General features: G+C 46.2%; 1 protein-coding gene across 8 annotated transcripts in view; it reads right to left on the reverse strand.

The window, feature by feature from the left end:
* Positions 1 to 1,870: 1,870 nt before the first annotated feature.
* Positions 1,871 to 12,843, reverse strand: part of CELF1 (CUGBP Elav-like family member 1) — a 99,523-nt gene continuing 88,550 nt past the window's right edge. For 5 of the 8 annotated variants that reach the window (XM_051965168.1, XM_051965165.1, XM_051965162.1 and 2 more), the window contains 4 exons: positions 11,727 to 11,840; positions 11,253 to 11,438; positions 8,398 to 8,541; positions 1,871 to 8,170 (listed from right to left, as the gene is read on the reverse strand). In XM_051965168.1, coding sequence (XP_051821128.1) covers positions 8,043 to 8,170; positions 8,398 to 8,541; positions 11,253 to 11,438; positions 11,727 to 11,840 — 572 coding nt within the window. In that variant the 3' untranslated portion in view covers positions 1,871 to 8,042. The remainder of the gene's footprint in view (positions 8,171 to 8,397; positions 8,542 to 11,252; positions 11,439 to 11,726; positions 11,841 to 12,843) is intronic. The other 3 variants (XM_051965166.1, XM_051965164.1, XM_051965163.1) reach the window with 2 other exon arrangements.

Genomic DNA, 12,843 nt, shown 5'->3' on the forward strand with positions numbered 1-12,843 from the left:
GGACAAGACTCACCCACCGGCTGCGTGACCCTGGGCAGGTCACAAAGCCCTGTTCCCCTCAGTTTTGTCATCTATCAAATGAGCTGGAGAAGGCAATGGCAAATCACTCCAGTATCTTTGTCTCTGAATTGGCCCCAGAGAGTGGGCCAAGACTGAACCAGGGAGTTCAGCCCGCTGGGAAAATTACGGCAGTGGGAGCTAAACACAAGAACTCACCTTCGCTCTTTCTGGCCACCGGTATCCAAATAGCACGCTGAGCAACGTCAGAAGGAAGAGTCCTTGGTAACGGTGAGATTAATACCAGATTTTACGTGACAGAAAAAAAAAGGTGGGATGTTTTTGCACAAATCCATCTTGACAGAGGATGATATAATCTGAGCTTTATTTCCACATTTAATAGATCTCTGGTTTAGAGTAGCTCTTGACTCTCATTAGAGACTATTCTGAGCTTGTCAAGTACTCCTTGGGTCGTGAGCTATCTGTATGCCAGCACTTTAATGCAACAGGAAGAAAATGGCTGTGAATCTTTTGGAGAACGAAATGACTCCGTCACTTTAAAGTTGGGCAAGTAGCAGAGTTTCTTTCAAAGGGGTTGGAGCAAGAGCCTCCTGAGAAATGGACGTGTCTGCTTCCCTACCCAACAGGATCCGAATGATTTAATCGTATATTCAGAGCTGGCTTTTTGGAGTCTTTGCTTCCGGGGTGCAGGGGCCACTGAAGGGGCCCAATGGCTCTGACCTCCCATTTCTAAGCTAGATGCCTCTGATCCTCCTGAGGCAGCCTGGGTGGTTCCGGCTGCAGAGATGCCCACCATTCGTGTGTCACTTTGTGCAGTCATTCAAGTGCTTCAAGTGACTGCCCAACCTCAGCTTCCCCAATTGTGGGGATCATGGGTTTACCCCTCTGCAAGACATTCTCCATCTTTCTTTCATATGATCTATAGCAACCCCGTGAGGTGAGTAGAGAAGTGAGCCCTAGCAGGGGTAAAGGGGAAAATCAGCCTAGAAGGTGGGTTTCCAAACACCCGCCTTCTGTGCCTCGTGGCAGCACTGACACACGAGAGATGGCGAGGGCTTGGTCAGGCTGTTCAGTCAGTCCCCACCCACTCCCCGGCTCTAAATAAGGGTCCTGACCCCCGTACCACGTACATCAGGGAACCACATCTGAACACTCCAGAAATATCCTCCCAATTCCATACCCTCCTCCAAAATCTAAGCCGGCTCTCGTGCCATCCTCTTCCACCGTTCTGACTTACCTGGGCACACAACCCAGTCCCGTAGCAGGATCACATGACAGGGCCCACCTAGCACTGGATCCTCTCCACAGAGAGGGCTCAGTAAATGGGTTCATTGGATGAACTTTGGTAAACAGTGGCACTGGCTGCACGATCCCCAGACCCAGGCTAGCCTCTACAGTCAGGGGCAGCGGCATTAGGACAAAGGTTACAGGCAGCATTCCACCATTACGATCGAAAGAGACCCGATCCTCTATTTTAGCCCCCTCAGGGAGTGTCCCTACAGACTTTCTGATAATATCAATTGGGGGGAAAAGGAGAGGGGTGGGGGGAGGTCCTGAGAAGCAGCAGGAGGACTGCAGCATGTGTCTTGGGAAGAGAATGGGTAAGGGGGCTGTGGGGGCAGTTCTCCAGGGAGAGCTACACGCAGGTGTTCTTTGAGCAGTGTTACCAGCTGTGTCACAGGGCTCTGGAACACTCCGAACAGTAGGCCCCACAGGAAGCCTTCCGTCTCACGTCCCACAGAGCACTACCTTCTCATCACCGTCCGGGCAGGGATGACAGGGACGAGAGCGGGTGGGGGCGGGGGGGAGGATCCCATCCCAACAGTATTAGAAAACAAAGATATGACACAGATTCTTCTCAAACAGTTTAATAGCAAATAAACAAAGGAAGGTACCACACTTGGCAGATACAAAATGACTTTTTGTCCGTGTGTCTGTGCAATTAAAACAGGTTTAGGTTCCCCATTGGGACAAAAGGAAAACACACAAAGGAAGGAAATTTCCTTTTTTTTTTTTTTTTTTTTAAACACATACTCGCTTGTTCCAAACTTGTAACAATCTTTTCATCTTTAAACCCACTACACAAACTCTGCGACCAGGCCAGAAAAGCCACAGGGCTCTTCTTGCTGCTGCTTTTTTTGTTTTTTTTGTTTTTTTGTTTTTTTAACGATTAAAGTAAAATCCATAATTTTCTACAGAGTACAACACAATTTCACACAAAAGAGACGGTTTCTTTTGCAAATCAAAACAGGGGAAAGAAAGGAAAAGCTTGAACAAGGTTAAGGGGAAAGCATCTCTACAACTGAATCACGACTTCGAGTTGATTGAACCCCATTGCTGCTGCAGAACAGACTGTACGTTTGGTCAGTGGCAATTTTTTTCTCTTCACATTGTGAAATCACTTTACATTGTTTTCTAGTAGAAAAGGCAAAAAACTGTACAAAACCCCTAGTGTTTAAATACAACGTTTGTACCAATAAAAAACTCACACAGGTTTGTCTCCAAAATGGAAAGTTACTTTTTTTTTTTCTTTTTAAATTATTCACAAAAAGCAGCTGGAAATCAGAAAGGCAGCTGCCGTCCCAGGGTCTCAAATCCATTAAAACCACCACAGAACAACTAAAACAATCAAAGAGAGGAAAGGAAAGGAAAATAACATCCAACGTTTGGCATTTTGGTTGTATCCACAGGTTTCCCCAGAGCTCCTTTCGGAATCAAAAGCAAAACAGATTGGCAAAACAGAGATTCTCCGGATCAAGGCGGGAAGGGAGAAGATCTCACTCGGGCCCTCTGTGCGGTCAGACTGTGGTGCTCACCGCCTTTTTCCATGCAAAGACCCCCGCCCCCCTCCCCAAAAAAAAAAAAAAAAGTTCTCCCCTTTCTCACTACAGGGTGGCACTACCCAAGAAGCTGCCCCACCCCCCCAAACTGAGATATAGCTGGGATTGCTCCTTCATCACCTCCTCTCTCCAGATCTTTCCAGCAGTGCCTCACACTTTCCTCTAGGCCTTTTAATCTCTCACCCTAGTCCTAGAGAATCAAGACATTTCATCTCCCACAGGCTCCCAGAAGTGTCTGGCCTGTCTTGGCTGGCATCCTTAAGCTCCCTCCTTCTAGAATCTCCATCTTCCACCAAATGGACACTTTTCAATTCTATTCTTTACTCTTCCACTTCCTAATGACCAGACCTCACTTTTATGCATTTCAACTTTTTACTGAAGTGGGTTGTCCAACGAATCCCAGGATACTGGGGAAAGCGGCCCCCGTGAAGGGCAGGCAGAAAAGCTGCTGGCTCTTCCTCCTGGGGAGAGGGGATGTGGAGTGCGGGAAGAGCCGGGGCAGTGCCTGAAGTCTGTAAACAGCAGGGAGACCGGTGTTGTGCTTGTCACCTAGGAAAAGAGCTGGTACGTGTGTTGCCAGCGGGGTCACGGGCTCTTTCCAACAGTGGGTCAAGAAACCTAGCCTTTCCTTGGAGGCTAAATGGGGCTCATTATCTCTCAAGGGATCAGGAAGTCAATGAAAGGCACAAACTTCCGAAGGAGGTCTTTGTGTGAGGGGATTTTTCAAATTCACATTGCTGTAAGCGTCCCACCCACAGCCACCTTCTGGGTTTCCCATCTCTTCTATCCTTTCCATATCCTTAAGTCTCCCACTATACTCAGCTTTCTACATGACCAGGGTGTAACCAGAAGCTCCCTCCCAAGGCCTGGAGGCCAATCAGGACAGTCCAAGCGCACAGGCAAGTAATCTTACAGGCAACCGAGGAGAAATTTGCCACATCAAAATAAAAATAATCCAGAAAAAAAAAAACCAACCCCACAACAATTTGAAACAGCTTCTTTGAAACCCTTTAAATCAGTCAGTTTTTGCACAAACTATAGAAAACAGAGAGGTGAAGGTGATATATACGAAGGTGTGAAGAAAACAGCAGGAAACATGCAAAACGTGGGTTTTCTGGGCATTATCTGAGTTGGAAAGGAAAACCAAAGCATCACATTTTGCTGAGGAGATTGTAGAAACAAGCATGGGAGTTAATGAAACAGGACAACATCAATGTGGATCCAAAGGTTCACCGAAGATGGAGGTGGAGAACCACAGGGAAGGACAAAGAAAAGGGGCAGGGAGGCCAGAAGGCTGCCCGCTATCAACACAGGAGAGGGAGTTCAAGTGTTTTCTGCAGTTTAAGAACTCAAGGGGAAAAAAAAAAATACATGCTGTCTCCTCAAGCCCCAGAAACTAGATCAGCAAAATGTGCTCAGGAGCCTCAAAGGTTTAGTGACGTCTTTTATTTCATTGTTTGCTTCAAAGTTTTGCTTTAAAACTAAGCACACAGAAAAACAAAGCCTAGAAACGGACTGGCTGTGTGTTCACAGAAATACAAACACCACACGGCATGTGCTAGTAGGGCTGCTCTGAAGACAATTACAAAGAATTGGAATCACAAAATCAAGTGGTTATCTTATGAAGTTCTAGAAAAATAGATTTTTTTATATTCAAATGCAAGTTTAAATATTTCCCCTTCAGCAGTCGTTCTAGCAAAACCAATTTGGCAGCACAAAAAAATTTAAAGAAAAACAAAGAAAGAAACAAACATAATAAAAAATACACATCAGCATCAAAGGTCAACACAAGGTCAAAGGTGAGAGTTCAAGCATCAGAGAAGCTGAAGAGACAAGGATTTGGACGATGTACTTGACGCCACATCGACATGCTTTAGGCACAACGATGAACAAACGGCAGGAATCTAGAAAAAAACAAACCAGAAAGAGGGAGACCCACTGAGTTACACAGAGCAATACGTCCAAACGAAGAGAGAGAAAACAGGGACACTCACTGTGTGTACAGCCCTGAAACGAGGAGGCCTTCTGGGGGAGGCAAGTGACAGGGAACTTTTGCACATGCTAACGATGGACACAGGGGAAAGTCAAAGTACATGGAGGACACCAAGAAGACATCAGACGGCCAAGAGCAAAACAGAAACCGAGGCCTGGATTTCCTGGGACCTGTCTCGGCGGACTCCGCCAGACCCGATGTCTGGGTCCCCTTCTCTCCCTCCTCCACCCTCCCCACCCCAAGGACAGCAGCAGCCACGCCTCTGAAAGAAGAGGAGTCCTGGCGAGGAGTGCCCTGGCGGCTGGACGCGGGGAACGCTCACGAGCCCTCTTCCCGGGGGGCTCCGTCTGGGAAATCCAAGCTCTCGGCTTCCCTTTGGGCCCGGCCCAGTCTTAGGGAGGTTGGAGGTCTGGCTGCTTCCAAGACAAACTGATTTCATGATGGAACTGAGAAACAGAGGACAGCAGACGACACAATGGGAGCCGGTGACAGGACCACTTAAGACTCGACTGCATGTTCGGATCAGGCCCTGGGCCTGACCCACGCCCTTCCTCCGACATGGAGCAGCTTTTCCGTAAAACACATTTCTGGCCTGAGGAGAGGGCTGTGCTCCGGGCTGACTGAGGGACAAAGGAGGGCCCGGGGACAGCTGCCTCTCACCCTGACCCTCCCCTGGGAGGGAGTGGAGCCCCTTGACATAGGCCTGCGACCGGACACGACTTCCAGCATTGAGAGGGGGACTGTGCCCGCTGTTAGGGGTGTCAGATCGTGAAAGGCTGGCAAAACACTGGGGGAAAAGGTTAAATGAACCCTTGTGGCAAGAAGGCTTTGGGCACCTCACAGCAGGGAGGTGGCAAAGGAGAGAAATGGAGAGGGAGGCTCATGATTAACTGCAGTGCTCTGGGGAGCACGGATCTCTCCCCTACCAAGTCACAGCATCAATCCTCTCCCCCTCTGGCGGGCTAGTCAGGCTGCAAAGGGGCCACTGAAAGTCAGTAGTTTCAATAATACACAGCATCCTGTGTGTGTAAAACAATCACATTCTGGATTCTACAAAATCCTGGCCTTTTCCAGAGATATAATTTAGTTAATAAATATTCTCCACCCTGGAGCTGTATAAAACTTCTATAAAAATAGAAATGACATTCTCAGTTCCAGCAGGTAGGGATTCAGAACAGTGCCTCCCAACCTTGCATTTTTTCCTCTTTTTATTATTTTTTTTCTTTATTAAAAAAAAAATCCCACCATGAACCTGGAAGCCTTTGGAACAGTTTTCTCCTCTGAAAACCAGGACACATTTCTCCCAGTGCACAGAATTCAAGTTTACATGGTTCAGCCTAAGAGGTGTACATTACGTGCTTCCCTAGAGGACACAGACCCACATTATCACTTGGAGAAGGTAGCAGGTATTCGCCCGTTAATGGAACAGGTTCACCACTATGTGGAAAACAGAAAGACTGACTTCTCGCCAGCCGTCCCTATAGCCAGCACGAAACAGAGAAGGCCCCCGCCTGGCTTCCTGCTGAGAGTGGATGCTATGGTTCAGGGCTAGTACTTCTTGAAGCTTAAGGATTCTGGGGCCCTGATTCCAGAGCTGGCCGACATTCACACCGAACGGTAACACAAGTGGCCCTGCGAGGCGTGCATTCTGAAGAGCGTTTCCTTTCTCAAGCTCAGCTAACCCCCCACCTTGTGGAGAAGAGGCAGCGCCCAGGGCCTCTCGTTGGGTACCGGCCCAGGGAGGGAATGAGATGGGGTGAGAGGCAGCTCGGATGCTCACTTGAACGGGGTCAGCACAAAGGACATGAAATGGACAAGATAAAAATTGAGGTAAATGAAATGAATACTATGTCGAGTGTGTAAACGTTCTGCCACCAGTGAAGGTGGGGTGTTGGCGGTTTAAGCAAGGAGCCACAATGGCCCTGCAGAAACGTCCAAAACCCAGTTCTGGCGGCCACCAACATCCACGGAAAAACTCTGGAAAAGCTGACCCTGTGTGAATGCAGGCTTCTCATTCTTCTTAAATACGAAGTACTGGCCCTGGTCAGAAGCAGGCCACTGGGCTGCAGGGACCAGCCGTCTGCTCTGGTACACTGGGAAGGGGACACCAAATAATCAGGGCCAGTGATGTATTCTGGCCAGGTTAAGAAGCTGCTCCTGGCCGGCTGCCCTTTCAGCTAGAAACCGGCCTCAGAGAACACTTAGGATAAGACAGAAGGAGATTCTTTTTTTTTTTTTCCTTTTTAAGAAAATCCAGTGGACAGAATTGTGAAAATATAAGGTGGCCAACCCACTTTGAACTAGCCCCTTCCCTATTGAAGCTTCTGTTAAATTGGCTATGAACACTTTTAGTGTGTTAAAAGGAGGGACTATACCATGGCTTTGTTAGATCTATTTCTATCTAGCAAGGGCACTGGGCAGCCAGAGCTATGTGAATGCATCCAACTGCTATGAAAGCTAATGACTGATAACGACGGTTTCTCTTGTGTATATTGCTAGCTAATTTAGCAGGCGCTTTATTCCCAGAAATCTTGCTAGCTCCTTTTTTCAAAGAAAGGCAAAAAAACAAGGACAGGTATCCTAAATATAGATGGCAAGAACCTCTGGAGCTCTCTGAAGCTGTTTTTTTGTTTTCTGTTGTTGTTTTTTTGCTCTAAGCAGCTGAAAAGAATCATCCTGAAGACAGCCACTGAGAGGAGGAGCTCTGTGAACCTTGCTCCCAAAGGCCATTTGGTGTCAGTCCCATCACCCCATCCTCCAAAGTCAGTGCTAATCTCCCTGCCTCTCCATCCTTGTCCCCAGGACAATCTGTTCTGGCTCTCTTGAGCTCCTTTCCATTCCCCCCTCCCACCCCAAGGCGGTCTGGTGTTGGTCCTTCTCAACACACACTGTTTACAAACACAGCAAACTTTAAATAAAGAAAAAAAAAAAAAATCTCCGCGATATGGCACCTAAACTCCAAAGTAAAACACTGGAAACCAAACAAAGCACAAACTCGTCCTCCACACGAAGCCGAACTCCCACAGGAGGCAGTAGCCGAGTCTTCAGGGCAAGAGGTGCCAGCGAGAGTGGCAGGGTCAGGGTCCAGGGCTGCCAACACGCAGCCTTTGGGCTTCGAATCACTAAGGGCGGGCGCTCCTTCCCCCACTTACCAGAAGACCCTCTCACTCCAGTCCCAGAGGGGAGAATGCTCAGTAGGGCTTGCTGTCATTCTTCGAGCGTTTGAGCTGCACTTTCAGTCGTTTCATGCCAATCTGAAAGCCGTTCATTGATTGGATGGCAGCCTGCGCTGAAACAGGATTGTCATAGCTTACAAACCCTGTGAACGAGATAACAAGCCACCGTGAGGGAATGAAGAGGAGGCAGGCAAGCTCTGAGCCCGATACCTTGCCCCCACCTTGCCCCCACCCCTCTTCCCAGAGGGCCGGTCCAAGGTCTGCACCTTTAGAAGCTGCGACAAGAACCTGGGGACTGACAGCTCACTACACAAAGCGACCCCTGCCAGAGCCCTCACCTCCAAAGCCGGGGAAATAGAAGCTAACATACCAAAGCACTTGCTCAGGTTTGTCTGCTTGTCGATGAAAACCTTGGCAGAAACAACATTTCCAAAAGGCATGAACATCTGCAGTAGGTCCTGATCTCCAAACTCCTGGGGCAGGTGGTAGATGAACAGGTTGGCTCCTTCTGGACCTTCAAAATACCCACTGATTAAACAGACAGGTCAGGGCAGCTACACACCACATCCAGCAGAGTCTGCACAACTTGCAGACAGCTGAGTCTTGTAATCCTGCGCCCCATCCATTCACACACCTGAGGCTTCTCCTTTCACAAAGGCAGGGTCTCTGCCTCCTAGTCCTGCTGTCTCTCCCTAACCTGAGTTACTCTACATGAACACGGCATAGAGTAAGTAACCAGACTGGGCGGCGTCAGATCTCAGAGGAATCGGCAGTAACGGGTGAGAGGACGGAACACGGTCCGAACAGTCAGCCCAAAAGGCCAGTCTTGACTGCTTAGGCAAAAGAAAACAGGCCCTCAGTTCTCTAGGACTATGGACTACATACAGCCCAGGATTCCATTTTATATACAAAACTTCTAGAGTTTGATAGAAACAACTACCTATAATTGCAAAAAGATATCAACTCTTTAAAGAAGGTGAGGTTTGAGAAGGAGCCCATGCCTGAAGCAGGCAGACTCAAAAGTAGGACTCAATTCTGGCTGGCGTGAGGGGCCCATCCACAAAACTATCTCACTTCATACAGCCTGAAAATTTACTAGGTTAAGATAGAAGGAGGTTAACAAGTCTCTCCCTTTTAAAATACAAATCAGAGATGTATGGGGCTAGATAAACTAGCCACACATGAACTATTATTTTCTTTCCAATGAGCCTCACTTTCATAACCATTTAAGAAAAAAGCTTGTAGTTGTTGTTGTTGGGGGGGAGGGGGGAGAGAAACACATAGCTAGCAATACTTTTTATATGACTTAAAGAGCCCTATGAAACCGGAGAAAATTCAGGAAAAGACAGGAGACATGGGAGAGGCACTGGCAATGCAAGCATGTGGCCAAGGGGGATTTGGGGCGAGAGTAAGGACCCAGGTGGGACACGAATGATGTGGGAACAGGGAAGAAGGCAGCACGCACGGTCCCTAGAAATCGAGTGTTCTTATTGAGGGGTATCGAGCTGTTGTTTATCAATGAGAAGAGTCACTGTCACAAAGAGACATTCACTTCTTCTGGAAGAGACTGCTACTTGAGCAGCCAAGCATACCTTGTTAATGCCGCACCAAATTGGGAATTGTAAATTAGGGCAGAGGATGGTAGTTTGGGACCAACATACACCTCCGGGGATAAGAAACGCCTTAGAATGGCACTAAGAAGAATTAGGGCACAGGATACTAATAGTCATTCAAATTTTTGCACTTTTATCTCTAATGCCTACATGCTAGAAGTACCTAATAAATATCTGACTGACTGAAAGGAGAGAAAAGTATAGAAAGGAGACGGGAAAGATTTAAAAAACAACAACAAAAAACCCAACAACTTTTTTCCTTTGCCTCGTTCACAGTTTTCCCCAAGACTGGCTCTTTCCTTAAGAAAGGAGAATACCCTTCCTTCAACTTCATCCTGTATCACCCTGGCACTAAGAAGTCAGGCTAGTACTCTTAGTGCAACTTATTATAGTTAAAATAGAAGTCTATGACCTCTTAAAACTGGCCTGGGAACCTCATATAAGACAGTTTTCTGTAAGAAAACATGTTTCAAGTTGTAAAGAACTGATTTCCAAATGAACTTTGGGAACAGGCCCTGCTTATTTAAAAGAGGGTCCTGCCTATAGAGCAGGGGAAAAAAAATCAGCAAAGCCAGTTAGTTTCAAGTGTGTTGTCTGACTGCTGGTGCTCTGAGGCGTTCGCGTCCTTTGTAATTATATTTAAACAATGCCAGCTCTCTATGGGTTACAAAAACACAGTCCAATGTGAACACTAGATGCTAGAAGTCATCCTTGTTCCTGCAGGCAATATCTAGTGACAAGTAGCTTATTACTAAGATGGGCCTCCTAAATTCAATAAAATTTATGTCAAAGCTGAGATTCTTCAACAATCCTTCTTCAAATTACTGGGCCAATTCACTCCCTTGCTTCTTTCCTAATATATCACATGTTGGTTTGTCTTCTCTGTTATTTAAATTGAACTCATTTTGAAAAATTTAAATCTGAAGTACCTTACCTGCATAATAACACAGTTAAAAGGAATACCCGGGCATAAATAATACTGTAGAAATAACTTTCTAATAAGAATCAATTTCTAAGATCTTCATCTGGTTTTAGACAAGGCCACAAATTGTATGTGTTTCTTCATCTGAGAAGCGAGCTCATTTCAGGAGTTTCAGTATTAAAGATTACAATGCTAGAAATAAGATAAATTCTGATTTAAGAAGAACCATATTGCCCAAGCAGGTCGTTACGATCCCTGAAAACTAAGGAGAGGTTGTCTAATCTAATCTACAGAGTTTGAGATCCCAAGACAAGTTTATACATTAGCCATAAGAATCCTGGTTTTCCCCTCCCTCACTGTGGTATGAAGGTAACTCGGGATTCTTGAAGTCTGTGTCAGTGCAAACTCCCAGAGACCCTACCAAGCTTCAACTGTCATTTCAGTGATAGACCATATCTATTATCTAAGGACAAGGTTAGCCATGGGGAAAGAAAACCATTCTAAGAAGAGTGACCGCTAGGTGATGAATCTTTCTGAGAGAGACTCCATGCCAATGCAATCCCAGACCTCTTTAGGATTGCACTATGACATCGTTCCTGGCTCTGGGCCTTCCGTGTCCTCTGCCTCCCCCCCCTTCACCTCCTCCCCTCACTCCCCATCATCACCACTAAAAACTAATTGGGAGCCTACCTTCCTTCTGACTTCCTGCAGCACCAATACTCTGCTGTGTTAACAGGTTCTGGTTGTAGAGAGTCGGGAGTGCAGCGGCAGCATACTGCTGGATCCCAGAGTAGGCCTGCGTGAGGGCCTCCATTGTGCTTCCAGTGCCGTTAGAAAGACCGCCACTGCCCAAGCCACCATTTAAGGCAGCCATCCCTGTATGGGGGAAACAATAGCGCTATTCCCCTGGTTTTCAAAGAAAAATGGTCTTTAGCCCTTTTCCTCCTTTGAAAACTGGCTAAGTTATGAAATGTACAGCTCCTTCAAGGACTAATTCCCTTGTATATAGGGCTCCAGAGGTAAATGCTTAACCACTGGATGTCTGGGGAGACAGAGATGTGTGCACAGCACCACATTTTTACATCTACTTGGAATCACTGACATTTCCTCCATGACTTTCTTAAGTTCGAACCAAGGCCTGATGTGGAACACTTTGTGTCTTACCTGCTAAGGAGCCAACGTTGAGGCCGGCAGTTGCTCCTGCCAGTGTCTGCAGGGCTCCAAGGGAAGCCATTGGATTAACAGAGTTGCTGCTACTGGAGCTCGGTGAGGACCCTGCTATTAAAAATGAAAGCCTTAAATACAGACCATCTTCCCACCCACATCAACAACCATAGTGAGAAAGCATTCTATTTGTAAAGGGCATTCTAATTACACAGTTTTATCATCTTTGCCACAGTGGCTAGTAAAAGAAAAGGAGGAAAAACAGAATGAAATGGGATCTTAAATTAGAGAAACCTTGCAAACAGCTTGTTTCTTATTCATTTTTAAAAGTAGGCTAATAAACAAAAGAAAACACTCAAGTTTCATCTCATACTCGGATTAGAAAAGAGAAAAAACAACAAAATGTCAGAGACACAAGTTGACAGGACTCCTAATGGAGCTGTGACTTGGTCCAACTATTTAAAAAAAAACAACTTAAAGTACATCAAAAAGACTGGAATGTATGTCTATGTTTGAGTGCCAATATAACCATGGGATGTATATTCCAAAGAGGGCAAAGATAGCAAAAACTGTCCTATATAGAGTCCCTTCTGGAGAATAGCTAAATGTATCATGGGATACAGATAGAAGGAAATATTCCTATATCATAAAGAAACAACAAATAAGACTTCAAAGAACTGTGGCAAGAGTAGCATGAAATGATGCTGAGTAAAGCAAAAGAAGCAACTTTTTACAATAATGACTACAATTTAAGGAAAACAACACTAGAAAACATCAGAATGCTGAGCAATTAAGTGACCAGTCGGAGGAGTGCAGAAGCATGGCCTCAATGAGACTAAGAGGTGGCAGAATAAATAAGGCAGAGGGATGCTGTCAGACAAAGGCAATCAGAGGATCTGTTTTGCTTCACTTTATTTCTCTGTGTGGGGACAAGTTAATAATTGGCTAGTAGGGAGGTGTGTATGACCATTCAAATGATGTCAGTGTGACAGATAGAAAGAAGAGTGAATAAAATATTTCAAACTAAAGGCTGGGCATTCAACAAGTTTCCAGGATGAGATACTTTCCTCTTAGACACACGGTGGAATGTTTAGGGTCAGAATGGAGCCTAGAAAGA

This window comes from Antechinus flavipes, chromosome 6 (genome assembly GCF_016432865.1).
Source record: "Antechinus flavipes isolate AdamAnt ecotype Samford, QLD, Australia chromosome 6, AdamAnt_v2, whole genome shotgun sequence".
In the NCBI taxonomy this organism is placed as follows: domain Eukaryota; kingdom Metazoa; phylum Chordata; class Mammalia; order Dasyuromorphia; family Dasyuridae; genus Antechinus; species Antechinus flavipes.